The sequence below is a fragment of the Protopterus annectens genome, chromosome 10.part0, assembly GCF_019279795.1.
Source record: "Protopterus annectens isolate FY-2018-M chromosome 10.part0, PAN1.0, whole genome shotgun sequence".
NCBI classification, from domain to species: Eukaryota; Metazoa; Chordata; order Ceratodontiformes; family Protopteridae; genus Protopterus; species Protopterus annectens.
Genome location: NC_056744.1, coordinates 1,584,739,106 through 1,584,761,766, shown reverse-complemented (window position 1 = coordinate 1,584,761,766; position 22,661 = coordinate 1,584,739,106). Strand labels below are relative to the sequence as shown.

Genomic DNA, 22,661 nt, shown 5'->3' with positions numbered 1-22,661 from the left:
CCAGACATACAGAGAATACAGGAGATTGTTGTCGCATGTAGTACACAACCAGTACTTGCCAGAAAATTCCTGCAGCTCCTTCACTGTTGTTGCAAGTCTCTTAGCAGCCTCCCTGACTAGTTTTCATCTCGTCTTTTCATCAATTTTGGAGGGAAGTACAGTTCTTTGCAACGTCACTGTTGTCCCACATTTTCTTCACTTTTTGATGACTGTCTTCACTGTGTTCCATGGTATATCCAATGCTGTGGAAATTTTTTTGTACCCTTCTCCTGACTGATACCTTTCAACAATGAAATCCCTTTGATGTTTTGTAAGCTCTCTGCGAACCATGGTTTTTGCTGCAGCAGGCAACTGAGTAAATGTCAGGAAAATCCTCCTATGACAGCTGAACTTTATTTGGGGTTAATCAGTTTCTTCAAATGATGACAGGTGTGTACCCAAGAAGACTGAATGCTGTAATTAAATCAAAAGGTGTTTCAACAAAAGTATTAGTTTAAGGGTATGCACACAAAGTATTAGTTTAAGGGTGTGCACACTTATGCAACCAGCGTATTGTATATTTTTTTAGTTTTCATATTTTTCCTCTAACAGATTTGTTTTTCAGTTGAATTGTACAGGTTATATGTCACATTAAAGGTGGGAAAAGTTTTGAAATGATTGTCTAATTTTTTATATCACAAAAACCTGGCATTTTAACAGGGGTGTGTACACTTTTTATATCCACTGTGTATATAGGTGTGTGTGTGTGTGTGTGTGTGTGTGTGTGTGTGTGTGTGTGTGTGTGCGTGTATTTATTTTTACTAAACATGGGAGGACAAAGGTAAAAGATAACTGCCCAAGATACGGAATCAACCAAAAAGAGTATGTATCTCATAGCTGAAATTAGAGCCCTCGAAAACACAACCTTCTAGATCAGGTTGCAAATGAGATCTCCGGTATTTGATGGGGGGGTGACGATGAATATGGGATCCACACTTTTAAAGGTGTTATCAGATCCGGCAATTCAATAGTTGAAATCAGGTGAAAAACTGACATTGGATCATACAAACATAAACCCATGCTTACTAACTTCAAGAATAAAGCAAACTATATATATTTTAAATGCAATGTGAAAGTAATGCTGACTCGAAAGTCTTTAATCAACATCCATTTTAAACAAAAATCAAATAAAAATTAAAAATGTTACACAGTTATTATTTGAAATAATTTACGGAAAAGTACATGAAGATATGCATTGTGGGAATCGGGGTTTTAGTCAACCTTAACAGCTGCATGAAAGAAAAGGATGGCATTGTAACTGAACAACAATGAAAACGGCAAAACTTAAAGGGCACCTGATTGTCACAGAATGAAACAAACTGTATTATGCACGCACGCAAGCATGTTGTGGCTCAAGACAGAGCAGCCAATTAGCAAGGTCAAGAATTGGTTTAAATGCTCAACCTGCACTTCCATAATGCACACATATGGATGATTAACTATGCCAAACATCCTATGTTATCCTCCCCCTCCCCCGTATGTGGTGTCTTTTCCAGGCAATAAACTAAATGCGACTTTACAGCAAAAATAGTCAAACTGTGTAGCTTAAATCACCCTCTGCCTTATGGCATTGCAAATTTGAGGGGAGGTTCATTCACTTACAAAAGCAATATTTGACATGGGGCATTAAGTAGTTAAGAAGCAGTCAAAATGCACAACAGAAAACGTCTGTTATTAATTCTATATGAATTTGAAACTGCAATATCTAATAAGCATCTTGCCCGTTAGTGATATTACACTCCAAACATAACTCAGAAAAAGGAGCCAAGAGTGAGAACCGAGTTTCAGACAGCACTTATCAAACCCCTGCTCTACTAACAGATAACATTACTTTGAAACAATGCAAGACTAACAAAAACTAGATGGAATGAGTGACACTAAATGGCTACATAAAGCCATTTACATATGATGACAGAAATACCTCTCAACTCCAGATTTGTGTAGAATGTCCACATTTTTGTCTTATATTTTTGGTCTGTTCCTCCTAATGTGTGGTTTCTGGCAAATCATTGAGGAGTGAAGTCACTAAATAATGACATACATTTGAGTTTCCAGCTGCATATTCTTCAGAAAATGCAAGCTAAGGCAAAACCTGTAATTCTATGAACTTTCTACATTTATAAAAGCAATATTCCCTAATGCTGGGCCTTTGTTCCCACCTCCCCCTATTCTTGTTGACTTTGTCCAGATTTCTTGCTTTTAGAAGTTGAAGTATGGACAGAAATCATTCGTCATGATGTGTCAAGCTGTTCTAATTGGTGTGAGGAGCAAGACCAGCCATTAGAGAATGACAAAAAAAAGAAGGATGGGGGACAGTGAAATGGGTCATTACCGTCCTCCATCCACTGCAAGAATGCTGGCTAGCACTTTCATTTCCTAGGCACATATATCTGCATTCAGGTGTTTCTTAAGATGGTAGCCCCATATATACAGGAGTGTTGGGATTGAGGAGGCAAACTTACCTGAGCTTCTATTTCCATGGAAAGGTACATAAACATGTCGTGCAACTCTCGGATACTCTTCTCCAGTTTCAGGATTTCTTCATGCCGGGATTCAATCTCATTCAGGGCTTGCTTAGTAGCTCTTGTATCTGTCAGAATCTGCAAAGATAAATGACAGCTTTTTCAGAACCAAGACTGTGTACATGGAAAAAATCCCAGAGACAAAAACACATTGTAAAGACATTCTTTTGATCTTGCCTACAGAAGTGAAAATTCACTGGTGACCTTGCTTAAAACACAGCATTGCAAACTCACAAGCAAATGTGTTAAAAGACCAGTAACTTATCATCCTAGACATGCATTCCTTCTTTTACTCTGCAGTATCAAGCTAAATGACTGGGGTATTTATGACCCATTTTCCCCCTAAAATGTTCCAATATATGAAATTCAACATGGTGGGCAATTAGTAAAATGAACTCTGTCCAAGCTGTTACAAGAATTTTTTGAACCACTCTCCATCCAAGCTCAACCTCCTTACATACACAAATATATATGCCAACAGATTAAGTCATGCTAACTCTATCCACACGGTAACATTCATCCCCAAAAAACAGTCTGGTTCTAAGGAGGTTATCAAAGAAACAGAAACCTACGAGGAGGAAAAAATGGCAAAAGAACCAAGTTATTGGGAGTAAATAATTAGAGAGGGAAAGGAAACCGAATGGGAAGAGGCCAAGAATTTGTTTGGACTGCAGGCTAGAAACTGCCTTCCAAATCAAAGACTGTTATCAGAGTATAGGCACAGAAAAAGAAAGAAATAGGGGGAAATGGGGATCCTAAGTGAAAGACCAGCACTGGTCGAGTTTTTAGTAGAACCTAGAATAGAAGTTACTTTTAAATAAGAAATAATTACTAAAGTATATGGATTGGGAAGAGAGACTGGCTAAGCAATTCACAAAGAAACCATGTGGGGATTTATGTATGTCTCCCAAAAACGCAACAAAGTCTAGACGATTTAGGATCTTTGCTTGGAACTGTTTACACAGGTATTTTTATACCACAAGATGACTCCAAAGAATTTTTCCTCAGGCAGATAGCAAATATTGGGAATGGGATGGGAAAGAAAGAGGTAATTGGAAATATAATTTCTGGGACTGTAATGAATTGGCAGACTTTAAAAACTCCCTACAGACCACTCTATCAGAAGTACTGGGTAAGCAAATTTGTATGACTAAGGAAATTATTTTTTTTTTTTTTTTTGAGCTACGATACAGATTCGGAATTGCCGAGACATAGTAAGGCCTTGCTGAGTCTAATTATGGTGGCTGCCAAAAAAGCAGTTACTAGAAAATGGAAATTAAAGTCTAAACCAACTTACTAGAAGTAGTGGATATATAACAAAATAAGACAACTGGAAATGGGATTTTTTTAGAAAAGGGTAGGAACAAGTTACACAGAAAAAATGGAAACTGTGGGAACCATAAATGCAGACTAGAAATGAGGTTTAAAAGAAGGCAGGATGTGAATGCGCTATGCAATGTTTGACAGACAGTGACTGGATAGATGAGTGATGTAGGTTTGCAACTAAAATTATGTCACTATGGTTCATTTTAATTTATATAAACATATGATTGCCTATGTCATAAATGATAATTTAATAAAGATGTTTCTTGTTTAAAAGAGGGGAAAAAAAGAAAGAAAAAAGGAAACCTAGGGTCCACAGAGGGCACCTGACAATCCCTTTCAACCCAACACCTCTTCTGGTTTCTACCTGATGTGGTCTGTGGTCTTAGCCCTGCTACAAAGGTCTTCACCACTACGCAGACTTTAGATTTTTCATGTGTAACAGCAGAAAGTCTTCATGGTGCTACTGGGAGTGCTGGATGTAGCTGTTTGAACCAGGACTCTTACATTTACTGCTAGGGTATCTTCTGTCATTTCTGCTTATAGGTAAGTCTTAACCTGCATATATTTGTTAGTCCTGGGTTTGACTTGATCTTCCTTGCACTTGCAACACACAGGAGTTTGCTCCAGCGAGAAGTGACAGCATGATGAGCACAACCAACAGGATATACAGGACCTACCACAGTAACTATACAAATGAACTCCTTATTAAACTCACTCACTTGATTACAAGTTGAAACTAGTGAAGAACCTATTTACTATGCATGCATACTCCACTGAAACTGTTGAACATGGTGAAAGATGTGATAATGTAAGAATATGTTCTGTCAGCATAAGCTATACAAATGTTTTCTTTTCTTCTTCTTCTACTGCCATAACTCAATAACAGTTCTGCTTACACTGAGCCTGTTTTATTATAAATATAGACACTTTGATCTGCTTCTGGGAGAGACACATTACCCTGCTTGCTCTCCTACAACGGTGTACAAATAAAATAATTTGATGCTTTGCAGAATTCCGTTTCTCATCTCATTCCCACGACAAGTGACTCATTTCGGGGCTGTCTTGAGACTGTGGTAGCAGAGACCATACTTTTGAGGCTAAACAGACAAAAGTACAGTTTTGTACCTACCATAAATGTAGATGTTAGAGTGTATTCACTGCTGCAGTCATTACACTTGGGTTATCCTGCCGTCAGGCGGTCCCCGCAGTCAGCCAGAGTTCCAAAGTCTTGGTCCTGCGTCAGTTGCTGTTGCTTCTTCCCTGACGTCAGTGCGTCAGGGGTATTTAAGATGTAGCAGACACCATTTTCTTCATTTTTTCTTGCCCCAGATGTCAGGTGCCCCCAAATAGGTAGGCAATACATATTGCTAATAAAACATACATAGAAAATGAAAACAATACCTTCAGTTACAAGCAAATACACCGCATAAGTTGTATAGGGTAGAAAGGCATAGATAAGTCCCAGCTAAGAAAGTGGGGATGGAGGGAGGGTAACCTGGACTGCAGCAGTGAATACACTTGAACATCTACATTTATGGTAGGTACAAAACTGTACTCTGTTCATCGTGTTTCACTGCTGCAGTCATTACACTTGGGTTGAATCCTAAAGCTGAGGTTGGGTGGCTGGATCTATAAAGGATTCGGGGTGGCTATGAGGCCCTGCAACACTGCAGTGGCAAAGCCAGCTCTGGATTTAGAGTAAAGAGGCAAGTGGTAATGCTTGGTAAAGATATGAACTGAACTCCAAGTTGCAGCTTCCAAAGTATCCTTGGTAGGTACTCCTCTAAGGTAGGCAGTTGAAGTGGCCGTTGCCCTGGTGGAATGTGACCTAATGTTGCTAGGTACAGTTTTTCCATGCTGTGTGTAGCAGAAATGGATACAGTGTCCTATCCACTTTGAAATGGTCTGCTTTGAAATAGCCTTTCCCTGTGATCCTGCAGCATAAGCTACAAACAGTTGCTCAATTTTCCTGAAAGCTTTTGTTTTGTCCAAGTAGAAGCGTAACTGCCTGTGTATGTCCAATGAGTACAGAAGTCTCTCCCCTTTAATCTGGGGATTTGGGTAAAATGTTGGCAAGTGAATAGTTTGGTTAAGAGCCACACTGGATACCACCTTTGGCATAAATGTAGGGTTTGTTCTTAAAGAAACAATGTCCTGATGAAAAATGATGAAAGGTTCCACTGCCATTAGTGCCTGTAACTCAGACTCTTCATGCTAAGGTTATTGCCAGGAGCAGAGCAGTTTTCCATGACACATATTTTAATTCTGCTGAATTGGCTAGCTCAGAAGGAGGTAAAGTTAGTTTTTCCAAGACAAAGTTGAGGTCCCAAGTTGGTGTTGGTGCTCTCCGGGGCTGTCTTATGTTTTTAGCCCCTCTGAGTTACTGTTTTAGTAATGGATGAGAGAAAATAGGAGGATCCGTGTTGTAATGAGCTGAGATGGCAGAGGCGTGGATCTTAATGGATGAAAAGGATAGGCCTTTGCCCAGCATCTCAGTTAAGTATTGTAATATCTGAGGAATATTTGGAACAAGAGGGTCAATGCTTTGAGCCTGGTTCTAGGCGCAGAATCTCTTCCACTTTTCTGAATAAGATTTCCTGGTGCTGGGCCTCCTGGCCTCCAAAATGACATCCATAACCGCTTTAGAGAGAGCTGTTGGCTGTTTGGCTAAGTAATCTGCCATGCAGCCAGGTTTAAGGTTTTGAGCTGGCTGTGCAGGATCTGATTGTTTTGTTGAGTCAGTAGATGAGGAATTTGAGGTAAAATCCATGCTGGGCCTTGAGCCAAGTTCTTTAAGATTGGATACCAGTGCTGGCTTGGCCAGTCGGGGGCAATCAGGATCATTTTTGGCCTTTCATGTCTGACTTTTAGGAGTACCTTTGAAAGGAGAGGCAGTGGTTGGAAGGCATAAACGTTTAGGGTTTTCCAGCTGAACGAGAGAGCATCCACTTTCCATGCTTGTGTGTGACAAGTCCTTGTGCAGAATTTCTGTAGCTGGTAGTTTAGAGGGGAGGCAAAAAGATCTATGTCTGGGCACCCACATTTTGCATTATCATGCTGAATACTTGTGGATTTATTTTCTACTCGTGAGAGGATCCATGATGTTTCTGCTTAAGTCATCTGCCAGAGTATTTTTCTTTCCTGGCAGGAATTGTGCTTGCAGATGAACTTGATAGGTCAGTGCTGTGTTCCACAAAGTCATGGCTTGTCTGCAGAGGGGATAAGAATGAGTGTCCCCTTGCTTGTTTATGTACCACATGACTGTGGTGTTGTCCGTCTTTAGTAATAGTTGTCCTGGATGCAGAAGGTCCTTGAAAGCAGTTACGGCATTTTGTACAGCTGGCATCTCTCTTTGATTGATGTGAAGATGCATTTGGTCTGCGGCCCACTTGCCCTGAATACATTTTCCTGCCATGTGTGCTCCCCCAGGCGTAATCCAAAGCATCTGTTGTTAGTGTCTGCCTGGCTGTGGGTAAAGTGAAAGGCTGTCCCTTGTTGTGGTCACATCCCTGTGCCCACCATCGAAACTCCTGTTGTAGGCAGGGAATAAATGGTATTACTGTTTCCAAACTGTGACAGTGTTGAGTCCAAACACTTTTTAGGTACCATTGTAACTTCCTCATATGCAGTCTGGCATATGGTATTAGTAGTAGGCAGGACGCCATGAACCACAAAGCCTGCAGAATTTTTCTTGCAGGGAGTTGGGTTTTTGTTGCCATCAATTGAAAGTACTGAGTCAGTTGCCTTTGTTTGTCTGGCGTGAGATAAGCCATCTGGGTCATTGTATTTAAGCTTGCACCCAGAAATATTATCTCTTGAGAGGGCACTAGTTTTGATTTCTTTTCGTTTACTGTGTACCCTAGGCAAATGAGCAATCTTTTTACAAATGTCAGATGCTTTAGAAGAATGCCCTTACTCTCTGCTTGAATAAGACAGTCATCCAAGTAGGGATATAGTTGAATTCCTTTTTGTCTGCGAAATGCAATTACTGGTGCCAGGCATTTTGTGAAGACCCTGGGCGCAGTAGATAAGCCAAAGGGCAGTGCAGAGAATTGGTAATGCATTGTGCTAGCTATGAATCTGAGGTATCTTCTGCAATTTTGTCTGATTGGGACATGCAGGTATGCCTCTTTGAGGTCCAAAGTAACAAGCCAAGCCTTCTTGCCCATCATGGGAAGAAGTTGCTGTAGTGTTAACATTTTGAATTTCGGAACATCCAGGTAAGTATTTAGAGTAGAAAGGTCCAGTATAGGTCTCCAGGCTTTGTCCTTTCTGGGGACCAGGAAAAGTCTTGAGTAAAATCCTTGTCCTTGTTCCTGTTGTGGCACTTTTTGAATAGCTCTCATGTCCATGAGGGCTGTAATTTGTTTCTGTGCCTCTGCCCATTGATTTTGTGGCAGGTCTGGCATTCCTTTTGGCCTTGATAGAGTGTGAAAGTGGAACCTGTAACCTTGAGACACAATATCAAGAACCCATTTGTCTTGGGTGATTATATGCCAATTTTGTGAGAAAAGAGCTAGTTTGCCCCCTAAGGGAGCTGCCAAAAGGTAAGTGCTTGGCATGTGAAGGGGGGGGGGGGGAGTCATTGGGGCTGTTTCCTATAAGGTTGTGACTTGTCTTCTCCTCCTTTTGGGGTAGGAGCACCCCACTGTCGTGGTCTGTAAGAGCCTTGGGGCTGAGCTCTGCCTCTTGGGCATCTGTATTTGCCTCTTTGTGGTCTGACACTGGAAAGGACCAATTTTTAGAAGGCCAATTTCTGCTAAATCGAGGTGGCTGTACCTGTAAGAAATCTTTCACTGTTTGCATAGATTTTGCCTTATCCTCAATTTTCTTTTAATACCTTAACACCAAACAAGATATCATGCTGTAAAGGAGCATCCAATAATTTTGCCTTAACATGATCAGGTAAACCTTGTTCTTTTAACCAAGCATGCCTTCGAATCACAGATCCTGTAAGTGCGGCTCTACAAATAGCCTCTAATGAACCAAAACCACATTGCAGAGTATGTTTTCCCACTTGTTCAGCTGCATGCAATAAATCCTGCATCTCCTTGTAGTCAGGACTTTCTGAGCTTGTAAACATTTTCTGTTTTAACAGAGACATTAAATATTGTTGGTATTTAAGCATGTGGAACTGGAAATTAAAAGCCCTTACTGCTAAAGTTGCAGAAGTGTATACTTTCTTCCCCCATCTATCTATTGCTCTTGAATCCTTGTCAGAGGGAACTGGATTTTTAGCCGTGGAAGCCTTTACCCCTTTTGGACCCTGGGAAATAGTTTCTGGGTCAGCAGCAGGGATTTTAAAAAGTAATTTGTGAGAGTCAGGGACTCTGTAGTACCTATCTGGCTTGACTGGTGCTGGAGGCAAAGAATCAGGGGTTAAACTGGATTCAGAAAACAAATCATCCACAATATCTAATACAGGTGGAATAGCAAGGGGCCTGTGCTGAGGCAAAAAAAGAAAATCTCTGAGCCTTTTCTTGGATTCTGAATAATCCTGGCTCTCCCAATGGAAATGCTCCCTCATGATATGTAAAGTTTCCCCAAAAGAGTAATCCTCAGGAGCAGAGGCTGAAGGGATAGATTCTTCAGTATCAGAGTCCTCACAGGGGGGTAAAGAGTATCCCTGGTCTGAAGAGGAATCAGAAGAAATGGAAACCTGGTCAGAGGAATCATAGTCTGCATCCTGCCTAGGCCTTTTATCAGGAGGGTGATGGGAACCCCTGATCAGAATAATTAGGTCTTCGGCCATTTTGAGCATCTGTTTTTTAGGCATAGATGCCTGTCCAGGTGAATGCTGTGCTTGTTTCTTTGTCTTTTATGGAGTTTTAGACTTGGTTGTTGTTTTGATGGTAAGCTGTGAAGGTCTGAAAACACCCTCAGAAGCCGATGCCTGCTCAGCGGCTCCAGACCCATCTGAGGGGTTAATTTCCGTATGCCCAGTACATTGAGTTTCCAGAGGCCTAGAAATCTTCACGTGGGAGTCGGAGGCAACCTGTGGCTCTGAGGTAGCGTGTGTCAGGGGCTGCAAATGCGCCTCACTGAGAAAAGGCCACTGGCCAAGAAGAGGCTTCATCGTCAGTTTTGGACCTCGGATGCCTGTCCTTATCTTTGTCTTTGCGTTTTTTGTGTATTCCGGTCGTCGGTTGTTCCGATGGTATGGTATAATTGAACCTTCGGCCAAAATAATGGCGAGCAAAATCAAACCGACATTTAATAGTGCGCTTGTTAAATCTAGCACAAAACCGACAACTAGTGATGTCGTGGTCTGGGCCTAGGCATGGAATACAGTAAGAATGAAAATCCTTATGAGGTATTTGCTTCCCACAAGAAATACAATTATTAACTTTTACTGACATCGGTCTGAGGCAAGAAAAAGTTTCCCCATCGGGGTACTTAACTTTATTGAAGACTTCGGTTCTGAAATTCGAATTTGAATATCTCAGGAGTCGGCCGACCGGCACTTGCGAACTGCTTTTGCTTCGGGCACCGCGCAAGAAAGACTGAAGAAAATGGCATCGGCTGCATCTTAAATACCCCTGGCGCACTGATGTCAGGGAAGACGCTTCAGCAACCGACGCCGGACCAAGACTTTGAAACTATGGCCGACTGTGGGACCACCTGATGGCAGGATAATCCAAGTGTAATGACTGCAGCAGTGAAACACGAACATCTTCTGTGTAGTGTTTTCCTTGTTTCTGCAGATTTCCACCTACATTGTCTTCTCACATTCAAAGAAGTGTGAAATTCATGTATAGAAATGTGAGGGAATTTTGATTCCCTACCTTATTTTTTTCTGTAACAGAGCGGGTTATGGTGTGACACAGTTTTGTTTTCTTTTGTAATTGCATAATTGCACTGGGTGATAGGGTGGGAATAAAAGAACAGAAGTCTGGAACTCTGGCTAAGCACATGTATTACTACTTTGTGCAAAAAAGGTATAATATTTAAATAAATGGTGCAACCTCATTAAAAATGATGGTGAATTTAGATTTACCATAGCTTGAAGTGTTACATAGCATATAAGGAAAACTACAGAAGAAAAAGGAACAAAAGTACTTGTCTCATGCTGTCAAGCCTTTGATAACTGGAAGAAAGAAAAATATATAAAAAATCTACTGTATAAAATATAACGTTAAGTTAAAGGATATCAAAAGAATTTACAGAGAGATCATAAGATAATAAGAGAGCTGTGGGGATTGTATCCCCTGAAAGAATTAGAAAAGGTAAAAATAATCACGCCAACATTCTTCCTAAGACTAGCACCTGCTGCCATCAGCTTCATCACACCTGCTAAACTAGCCATTAAAAATCTCAAAGACTTGGTCATTCAATTCCCTTTAATAACAATAATAGATAAAGAGGACTATAACTGGTTACCACTCCCCAAAACAAAATCAGAGGTTGATTCTTCCACTGCTTTGGGTCTGTCATCAGAATACAGCAATATGGACAAATGTAATGCTCAATTACATCCTGTAAGTCAAATGCTCAACCCTTCAGCCTTTTAAGATAATTATGTAGAGCCTGCTAGTAATACAATATACCCTTGGTTTGCAGTGGAATTTCAGGCTGTAAATGATTCCCTCCCATCAGTCAGAAATCATTCTCCAAACTATGCTAAAACTCTGGAGGGTCGTGTCCAGATGCAAAATCCTACTACTAAAGATTAAAAAGCTGTATTAAAAGTGTCTGTATAATCATATACTTTCAACAAAATATGGGAGGCCTCCAAAATAGGACAGCATGGGGCAGAAGTGCTAAAACATATGGATGTAAACTTCAAAAGAAAATGGCAAGACATGATGTCATTAAAACAATCCCCAATTAGCCCCATGACCAGCTGGTCACTAATAAAAGTTGCTGTACCAAAGAAAGATGAAGTTTTAGATAGCTATCTGAAAAACATGATGATTTTGAATCCTTTTCAGGTCTCATCCAGCCAACTGAGAAAACAGCTGCCAGTGGCTATCTACAGTCTTTGATGAAGGATTAGCACCTCACATATGAAACCAAGTAAAAAAAGAGTACAAAAAGGGAAGAAGCCAACATGATTAAAAGTAAAATACAGTTGCGTACACTTGCCATAAATGTAGATGTTAGAGTGTATTCACTGTTGCAGTCATTACATTTGGGTTATCTGCTTGCAGGTTGCCCTCAGTCAGCCTGATTAACAAAGTCTTGAGTCCTGCGTCAGTTGCTGTCCCTTCTTCTGTGACGTCAGGTCGTCAGGGGTATAAAAAGTACAGTTTTGTATCTACCATAAATGTAGATGTTCGAGGATCCACATTGCTGCAGTCATAACCTGTGGGTAGTCCGCTGTCCTCGGTCGGCCCGAATACCAAAGTGTTAGGCTGGCGTCGGTCATGGTCGCTCAGAGCTGACGTCAGTACGCAGTAGTACTTAAGCGCATGACCGACGCCATATCCTCAGTCTTTCTTGCCCCAGATGTCAGAAGGCCTAAAAAAGGAAAGGCCATAACTAAAATAGAAAGTACCCCACAACCAACATATAGAGAATAATAACTATCCCCAAAAGAAACACAACGACCCCAAACTATAGAGGGGAAGGAGGGAGGGAAAATTGGACTGCAGCAATGTGGATCCTCGAACATCTACATTTATGGTAGGTACAAAACTGTACTATGTTCTTCATCTCACATTGCTGCAGTCATAACCTGTGGGTAGAATCCCAAAGCAAAGGTAAAGGGAGGCTGGCAAACTAAAAAGCATTAGGAGCTGCTAACATGCCCTGTAAAACTGCAGTGGCAAACCCAGCCCTAGACTTGGAATAAAGAGGGAGATGGCAATGTTTAGTAAAAGTGTGCACCGAACTCCAAGTAGCTGCCTCCAAAATATCCTTAGTAGCTACCCCCCTTAAAAAGGCAGTAGATGTGGCAGTAGCCCTAGTGGAATGAGGTCTGATCCCAGCAGGAACATCCTTTCCATGATGAGAATAACAAAAAGCAATACAATGGCCAATCCACTTAGAAATAGTTTGCTTTGAAACAGCTTTCCCTTATGAACCCAAGGCAAAAGAAATAAATAACTGTTGAGTCTGCCTGAACTCTTTAGTTCTGCTCAAATAATAGCGTAACTGCCTGTGAATATCCAAAGAATGCAAGACTTTTTCCCCTTTATTTTGGGGATCAGCATAAAAAGTAGGCAAATGAATAGACTGGTTTAAGGCCACATTAGAAATGACTTTAGGCATAAAAGTAGGGTTAGTACGCAAGGACACCCTATCCTTATGGAATATCAGGAAGGGTTCAACTGCCATGAGAGCCTGCAATTCAGATACCCTCCTAGCAGACGTAATGGCCAACAGAAAAGCAGTCTTCCAAGACAAAAACTTCAACTCAGACGTAGCTGCAGGTTCAAAAGGAGGTAAAGTAAGCTTTTCCAACACAAAATTGAGATCCCAGGAAGGAGTAGGAGCTCTACGCGGGGGTCTTATGTTTTTTGCCCCTCTAAGAAATTGTTTTAACAAAGGGTGAGAAAATAAAGGAGGGTCACAGTCATAGTGAGCAGAAATGGCTGCAGCATGAACTTTCACGGAGGAAAAAGACAAACCCTTGTTCAGTAATTCAGTAAGGTACTGTAGTGTAAAACTCAAATTAGGCACTGAGACATCAAAGCTCTTTGCTGTGCTCCCAAGAAAAAATCTCCACCATTTATCAGCATAAACTTTTCTAGTACTAGGCCGTCTGGCTTCAAAAATGACATTCAAAACCTGTGGAGGAAGCTGAGAGCCCCCAGGGTCTAAAACAGAATACGCCAGGCCGTTAAATGCAGGGACTGTACCCTGACATTGAGAAAATGATTGCTTGACTGGGACAAAAGGTGAGGAATCTGTGGCAAAGGCCAAGGAGGCTCCTGAACTAAACTTCTCAGCAGAGGATACCAGTGCTGGCGGGGCCAATCTGGTGCTATTAGAATCATGCAAGGCTTGTCCTGCCTGACTTTCAAGAGTACCTTGGGAAGGAGAGGCAGAGGAGGAAAAGCATAGACGTGAAGGTTGTTCCAACTGAAAGATAGAGCATCCACTTTCCAAGCTTTTGGGTGAAACATCTTTGTGCAAAATTTTGGCAGTTGGAAATTTAGTGGAGAAGCGAACAGATCTATGTCTGGAGTTCCCCAAGCCACTGTCAACTGATGGAATACGTGAGGATCCAATTTCCACTCGTGGGGATCCACAATTTGTCTGCTCAATACATCTGCTAAGGAGTTCTGTGCTCCTGGCAGAAACCGTGCTTGAAGAGTGATGTGCAAACTCAGAGCAGTCTCCCACAATATCATAGCTTGTCTGCAAAGAGGGTAAGAATGTGTTCCCCCCTGCTTGTTGATGTACCACATGACTGTTGTGTTGTCTGTTTGAATCAACACCTGTCCTGGTTGAAGTAGGTCCTTGAAGGCCATCAGGGCAAATTGGACTGCTAACATCTCCTTCATGTTGATATGCAAATGCTGTAGTCTGGGAGGCCACGTGTCTTGAATCCATTTCCCCTTGAAGTGTGCTCCCCAAGCCAGGTCTGAGGCATCCGTCGTTAAGATCTGACTCGCCTCTGGTCGGGTCACAGAGAGTCCCTTGTTTAGGTGACATTCCTGAGCCCACCACAAGAATTCCTTCTGGATGCAAGGTATATTCTGAATGACAGTGTCCAAATCGTGGCAGTGTTGAGTCCATACACTTTTGAGATACCATTGTAGCTTCCTCATATGCAGTTTGGCATTGGGAAGTACCAGAATGCAAGATGCCATGAACCCCAAGGCTTGAAGGACTGTCCTTGCAGTCAGCCTGGACAGTACTGATAATTGCTGGAAGTATAGGTGAAGATTTCTTTGTTTGTCCGGGGTCAAAAAAGCCATCTGAGAGGCTGTATTCAGTCTCACACCCAGAAAGCACATGTCTTGAGAGGGTACTAGACTGGACTTTGTTTCGTTCACAGAATACCCAAGGCACCTTAAAACTGCCAGTGCATACTGTAGATGTTGAAGTAACTTGTCTTTGTCTTGAGCAAGAATCAGGCAATCGTCCAGATAAGGATAAATTTGTATTCCCCTCAGTCTTAAGAAAGCTATTACAGGAGCCAGAACCTTTGTGAACACCCTGGGCGCAGTAGATAAGCCAAAGGGCAATGCAGAGAACTGATAATGAGAAGTACCAGCCCGAAAATGCAGGAATCTCCTGCAGCTGGGCCTGATAGGAATGTGAAGATAAGCCTCTTTGAGATCCAGAGTTACCATCCAGTGATCTTTGCCTAGCAGAGGCAGAAGTTGCTGTAATGTTAACATCTTGAACTTTGATTTATTATGTCCAACACCCATTTGTCCTGGGTGACCAAATGCCAATTTTGTTTGAAAAGTGCCAACTTTCCTCCTAGAGGAGCTGCCAGACAGGAAGAATCTGGCAGCTGGAGATACAGGTCATTGGGTCTGTTTACGAAAAGGCTGACCCCTGCCTTCACCAGAAGATTGTGCAGGAGAACTCCAAGTCCTAGGTCTGAAAGAACCCTGAGCGTGAGCCCTGCCTCTACCACGTCTAGACCTGCCCTTAGACTGAAAATCTGAAGAAGGGTAAGACTATCCTCTTGCAGGCCAATTCCTGCTAAACTTAGGGGGCTGTACTTGCAAAAATTCCTTGACCGTCTGCATAGACTTAGCCTTGTCTTCCATCTTTTTCAAAACTGACTCCACAGGAGAACCAAAAAGAACTTCAGATTGAAGAGGAGCATGCAAAATTCAAGCTTTAACATGCTCTGACAAATTTTGATCCTTAAGCCAGGCATGTCTACGAATAACTGAACCAGTAGCAGCCACCCTGGAAGAAGCCTGAAGAGCATCGAAGCCACACTGCAAGGAATGCTTACCAACTTGATCTGAAGCATGAACTAAGTCCTGCAATTCCTTACACTCTATACCCTCAGATAAAGCATCTACCTTAGATTTCAGCTGACCTAACAGAAAGTTCTGATACTTCAGCATATGAAACTGGCAATTTAAAGCCCTCATAGCTAACGTGGAGGAGGTATACACTTTTTTACCCCACCTATCCAAAGCTTTAGAATCTTTATCCAGAGGAACTGGATTCTTAACTACAGACGCCCTGACACCCTTAGGCCCTTGAGTAATAGTTTCCGGGTCAGCTCTAGGACTCTTATACAAATATTTATGTGCCTCTGGAACTCTGTAATACCTGTCTGGCTTGACAGGGGCAGGGGGTAAAGAATCAGGATTAAGAGAAGCTTCAGAAAAAACATCCTGAACCACATCTAAAACAGGGGGAATAGCCAAAGGTCTATGTTGTGGCAAAAACAAAAATTCCCTAAGCCTCTTACGAAAATCTGAAAAATCCTGACCTTCCCACTTGAAATGCTCCCTCATGGAGTGCAAGGTTTCAGAAAAGGAAAAATCCTCTGGAGGAGAAGCAGAAGGACAGGAATCCTCTGCATCCGAATCAGAATAGGGAGGAAAATCCTGGATATCCTCAGCTGAGGACTCAGAGTAATCTGAGGAATGCTCCAATCCCTCTAAATCTGTCTCCACCCTAGGCCTCTTCTCTGGAGGGGGCATAGAACCCCCGATCAAAGTAATCAAATCCTCTGCCATTTTCAACATATGTTTTTTAGGAACAGAGCCCGAAGAACTAGGGCTGTGCCCTGTACCAGAAAGACCAGGTCTAGCCTTAGCAGGGCCTTTAGTGACAGAAGTAGAAGGCCTAATAACCTTTTGTAAGGATGGAACCACAGAAACTTGAAAAGCCCCCTCGGCCTGGCCTAATTCCTGAGAGGCCAACTCCTGTAATAGTAAAGGCTCCCCCTGGGATTCAGCCGAGACCTCGGCTGGATCCACAGATTCAACCGTAGATTCCATAGAACCGGCATCCGCAAAGGACGACTCATCCAGTTTAGACTTTAAAGATTTATCTTTTCGCTTTTTTGCGGTAGCGGGCGTCGGAGGATCCGACGGCATGTTGTAGTTACACCGCTTACCGAAAACAAGCCTAGCACAGTCTAATCTGCGTTTTATGGTGCGCTTATTAAATCTAGCACAAAAGCGACACCTGACTATGTCGTGCTCAGGCCCCAAGCAAGGAATACAGAGAGAGTGATAGTCCCTATGAGGTATCTGTTTCCCACAAGAAATACAATTATTAACTTTTTCTGACATCCGGATTAACTGAGGCAAGAAAAGACAAAAATATTACCCAACGGGGTACTTAGCCCAACTTGGTCTTCAGTCTAAAACTCGAAAAATGAAAATTTCAGAACGCCGAACGGCACTTGCAAACGCTGCTTCTGCTTCGGACCACGCGGCAAGAAAGACTGAGGATATGGCGTCAGTCATGCGCTTAAGTACTACTGCGTACTGACGTCAGCTCTGAGCGACCATGACCGACGCCAGCCTAACACTTTGGTATTCGGGCCGACCGAGGACAGCGGACTACCCACAGGTTATGACTGCAGCAATGTGAGACGAAGAACATCATACAGCTGACGCCATTCCATCAGTTTTTCTTGCCCCAGATGTCAGGTGCCCCCCTAATGGGGAGCAAATAAAAATAAAAAAACAAAGGTATACCTCCAACAAAAAGCAAATGCACTAAAATGGCTTTTAAGCATAGTAAAGGAAAGTAGAGGTATAGCCAGAAGAAATTAGGGGGCTGGAGGGAGGGTAACCAGGCCTGCAATATGAATACACTCAAACATCTACATTTATGGTAAGTGTACACAATTGTACTATGTTCTTCGTGCTTCACTGTTGCAGTCATTACATTTGGGTAGATTCCCAGAGCTATGATTGGGAGGAGGAATTTAGATAGCATTAGAACCAGCTATAAGGCCCTGCAAGACTGCAGTTACAAAGCCAGCTCTGGATTTAGAGAAAATTGGCAAATGATAATGCTTGGTGAAACTATGTACAGAACTCCAGGTAGCAGCTTCTAGGATGTCCCTGGTAGGAACACCTCTGAGGAAGGCTGCAGAAGTAGATGCAGCCTTGGTGGAGTGAGATATGATCCCCTGGGGATAGGTTTTCCATGGTGCTTATTGGATAAATGAATGCAATGGATTATCCACTTAGAAATTGTTTGTTTTGAAATAGCCTTCCCCTCTGCCCCTGCAGCAAATGCTACCAGCAGTTGTTCAGATTTTCTTCGAGGTTTAGTCCTGTCCAAGTAGAATCTAAGTAGTCTGTGCACATCTAAGGAATGCAGAATCCGTTCCCCTTTGTTCTGTGGATTGGGAAAGAAGGCTGGCAAATGAATGGACTGATTAAGAGCCACACTGGATACCACTTTGGGCATGAAGGATGGATTGGTCCTGAGCGACACCCTGTCCGCATGAAAGATGATAAAAGGCTCCACTGCCATAAGGGCCTGTAATTCAGATATCCTTCTAGCTGAAGTCATTGATAGAAGGAAAGCTGTTTTCCAAGAAAGAAATTTTAAGTCTGCAGTAGCAGCTGGCACGTGAGTTTCTCCAATGCAAAGTTAAGGTCCCAGGCAGGGGTCACGGCTCTCTTGGGTGGTCTCAAGCTTTTGGCCCCTCTGAGGTACTGTTTGAGCAGTGGATGAGAGAAGAGGGGAGGATCTGTGTTATAATGAGCTGAAATAGCTGAGGTGTGAATTTTAATAGAAGAGAAAGACAGGTCCTTGTGAAGCATCTCAGTTAAGTATTGCAAAATTTGAGGTAAATTGGGTGCTGCTGTGCTCATCCCTTGGGATTGGTTCCAAGCACAGAATCTTTTCCATTTTTCAGCATAAGATTTTCTAGTACTAGGTCTCCTTGCCTCTAAGATGAAATCCATCACAGGTTTGCTGAGGGATAATAAGGGTGAATTTAAGTTATTAGCCAGGCTGTAAGGTTCAATGTTGGAAGCTGAGGGTGCAGAATTTGGTTCTCCTGCTGAGACAGCAGGGAAAGATTCTGAGGCAGGTGCCATGATAACTGCAACACACTGCGCAGGAGGGGGTACCAGTGTTGGCATGGCCAGTCTGGAGCAATCAAGATCATCCTTGGTTTGTCCTGTTTGACTTTTAGTAGAACTTTGGAAAGCAGAGACAGCAGGGGGAAGGCATAGACTGATAGGATTTTCCAGTCGAAGGACAGTGCATCCACTTTCCAGGCTTGTTTGTGGGTAGTCCTTGTGCAAAACTTGTCCAACTGGTAGTTCTGGGGGGAGGCAAATAGATCTATGTCTGGGCTCCCCATTCGCTTGTCAACATGTTGAAAATCCTTGGTCCAGTTTCCACTCGTGTGGGTTCATGAGGTTTCTGTTTAGTCCGTCTGCCAGTGTATTTAAATTTTCCTGGCAGGAATTGATCTTGTAGGTGCACTTGGTAGCTCAAGGCTGTGTTCCACAATGCCATGGCTAGTCTGCAAAGGGGGGAGGAATGTGTACCCCCCTGCTTGTTTATGTACCACATAACCGTGGTGTTGACCGTCTTTACCATTAGTTGTCCTGGAAGAATGTAGTCTTTGAAGGCTGTCAGAGCATTCTGTACAGCTAACATTTTTTTTTGATTGATATGTAGGTGCATTTGAACTGGGTTCCATTTGCCCTGAATGCACTTCCCTGCCAGGTGAGCCCCTCATGCATAGTCTGATGCATCTGTTGTTAGGGTTTGAGCGGCAGGGGGTAGTGTGAATGGTAGTCCCTTGTTTTGGTGGCAGGCCTCTGCCCACCAGAGGAACTCTAGGCATAGGCAAGGTATGACAGGAATCATTGTTTCCAGGCTGTGAGAATGTTGACTCCATAGGCTTTTTAGATACCACTGTAGTTTCCTGATATGCAGTCTTGCATATGGAATTAGAAGATTGCAAGAGGCGAGAAACCCCAAGGCTTACAGTATTTGTCTTGTAGATAGCAGGGGTTTTGTGGCCACTTGTTTGAAATAGGTTACCAAATGAATTTGCTTTTCTGGCGTGAGGTAAGCCATCTGGGAAGTTGTATTCAAGCTTGCTCACAGGAATGTAATTTGTTGACAGGGTACCATTTTTGATTTCTTTTCGTTTATGGTGTACCCCAGACAAGTTAGAACCCTTTTTACAAATGTCAGATGATTCAAAAGTATGCCCTGGCTTTCTGCCTGAATTAGACAATTGTCCAGGTATGGGTATATTTGAATACTTCTTTGCCTGCAAAATGCAATAACTGGAGCCAGACACTTTGTTCATAGGTTAGTACTAGGATAACTGCCCTTGCGAGCCATTTTAAGCCTAGCCAATTATCCCCTGTGAGATTCAAACCCTGTACCTTGTGTTTGTAAGGCAAACACCTTAACCATTAGGCCACCCTCCCACCATGAATACCTTGGGGCGCAGTAGACAAGCCAAAGGGCAGTGCAAAGAACTGATAATGCATGCAGCTTGCTTTGAAGTATTGGTATCTTCTTCAAGATTCCCTGATTGGGATGTGCAGGTATGCTTCTTTTAAATTTAGTGTTGTCAACCAGGCATCTTTGCCTAGCATAGGAAGTAATTGGTGAAGAGTCAGTATCTTGAATTTTGGAATCTCCAGAAAGGTGTTTAGAGTAGACAGGTCCAGGATTGGACGCCATGATTTGTCTTTTCTGGGTACCAGAAAAAGTCTGGAGTAGAAACCTTGTCCCTTTTCCTCTTCTGGTAACAGCTGAATAGCTCCCATGCGTAAGGGAAAGTACTTGATTTTGAGCCTCTGCCCACTGATTTGGGGGCAGGTCTGGCCACCCATTTGATGTTAGCAACGTTTGGAAATGAAATTTGTATCCCTGGGACACTATTTAAAACTCATTTGTCCTGGGTTATGAGTTCCCAGTTCTTTGCATGAAGAGAAATCTTTTCCCCCCAAAGGGGCGGTCAAAAGATAATTGCTTGGGAATTTTAAAAGGAAGTAATTGAGACTGTTTACCATAGGAGGGTGTCTTGTTACTTCCAGATTTGGAAGTGGAGGCCCCCCACTGCTTAGTTCTGAGATTCCCCTGGGACTGAAACCTGGGGTTTTTGCTGTGTCTGGGTTTGGCTTGAGAAGACCTGGAAGGGACTGGAAAGGACCAATTCTTTGTAGGCCAGTGCCTACTAAATCTAGGGGGTTGCACTTGTAAAAAAATATTTAACAGTTTGCATAGATTTAGCTTTATCTTCCATCTTTTTAAGGACTTCTTCAGCCTTGTTGCCAAACAGGCGGTCCTGATTTAAAGGAGCATCCAACAATTTAGGTTTAACATGATCAGGCAAAGTTTGCTCCTTAAGCCAAGCATGCCTGTTAAGCACAGACCCAGTAACAGCAGCCCTGCAAGAGGCCTCTAAAGAATCAAAACCACATTGCAAAGTATGTTTTCCAACTTGTTCAGCAGAATGCATCAACTCCTGTAAATCTTTATTTTCCACACAGTCAGAAATCAACATAATTTTTTGATTAAGCAGTCCAATAACATGTTGCTGATATTTTAACATATGAAATTGGCAGTTTAAAACTCTGATTGCCAAGGTTGCAGAAGTACAAACCTTTTTACCCCATCTATCCAGTGCCCTGGAGTCTCTATCAGAAGGGGTATGATTTCTAGCAGTAGAAGCCTTAATGCCCTTGGGCCCCTGAGAAATAGTCTCTGGATCTGCAACAGGATTTTTGAAAAGGAACTTGCGGGACTCAGGAACCCTATCTGTCAGGTTTACTAGGAGCAGGAGGCAGGGAATCAGGGGGCCAAACTGGATTCTGAGAAAACATCATCAACAATGTCTAATACAGGAGGTATAGCCAAAGGCCTATGCTGAGTTAGAAGAAGGAAATCCCTAAGCTTCTTTTTTGAATCAGAAAATTCCTGGCTTTCCCAGTGAAAATGCTCCCTTAAAGTATGTAAAGTTTCCTCAAAAGAAAAATCCTCAGAAGGAGAAGCAGAGAGAATAGAATCCTCTGCATCAGAATCCTCATACGTAAGTATGCACAAATTCAGGTCATCAGAAGAGTCAGAAGAAACAGAATCCTGATCAGAATATTCATAATCAAGCTCAGCCTTAGGCCTCTTGGGGGGGGGGGGGGGGTTGACTACCCCTGATTAGAGCTATTAGATCTTCAGCCATTTTTATCATTTGTTTTTTAGGCATAGGGGCCTGAGCATCGTTTTTTTAGACATGGATTGAGATTTTGGCCTTAGTAATGAAGGAGGTGTTGATTTAATATGCAAGTCTGTAGGCCTGAATACACCCTCAGAAGCCGGTGCCTGCACAGCGGCGCCGGACCATTCAGGGTAGAGACATCTGCGTGTTCCACAGTTGAAGTATCTTGCGGCATACCGGACTCCGAATGGGTCTCAGTAGAGGCCTGCGAATCAGAAGTAGCGGGTATCAGGGGCTGCAAAAGCGCCTCACTGAGTAACGGTCAACTGGCAACTGGCTTAGGAGAAGCAGTGTCGGCAGTTTTGGACCTCGGCGGCCTGTCTCTGTCTTTATCTTTGCATTCTTCCAGAATCCCGGTAGTCGGATGGCTAAATGATGACATTTCTGGATAATTAAACCGAGAACCAAAATATTTAGAGGCAAAAATATATTGACGGATAGTGCGCGGATTAAATAAGGCACAAAACCGACAGCAAGGTACGTCGTGGTCAGGGTCTAGACAATGAATACAGTACGAATTAAAATCTTTATGAGGTATTTGCTTTCCACAAGTAATGCAATTATTAACTTTTACTGACATTGGTAAGGAGCAAGAAAAAGGTTTCCCCAACGGGATACTTGGCTTTAAGTTGAAGACTTCGGTTCTGAAACTTGAAAATGAAAATTTCAGGAGTCGGCCA

The 22,661-nt window shown here is 42.6% G+C and overlaps 1 protein-coding gene across 1 annotated transcript in view; it reads right to left on the bottom strand.

The window, feature by feature from the left end:
• The window catches only part of STX4 (syntaxin 4), a 1,371,134-nt gene that overhangs the window by 323,015 nt on the left and 1,025,458 nt on the right, over nucleotides 1-22,661 (bottom strand). Inside the window, exon 8 of the mRNA XM_044086236.1 lies at nucleotides 2,502-2,639. Coding sequence (XP_043942171.1) covers nucleotides 2,502-2,639 — 138 coding nt within the window. The remainder of the gene's footprint in view (nucleotides 1-2,501; nucleotides 2,640-22,661) is intronic.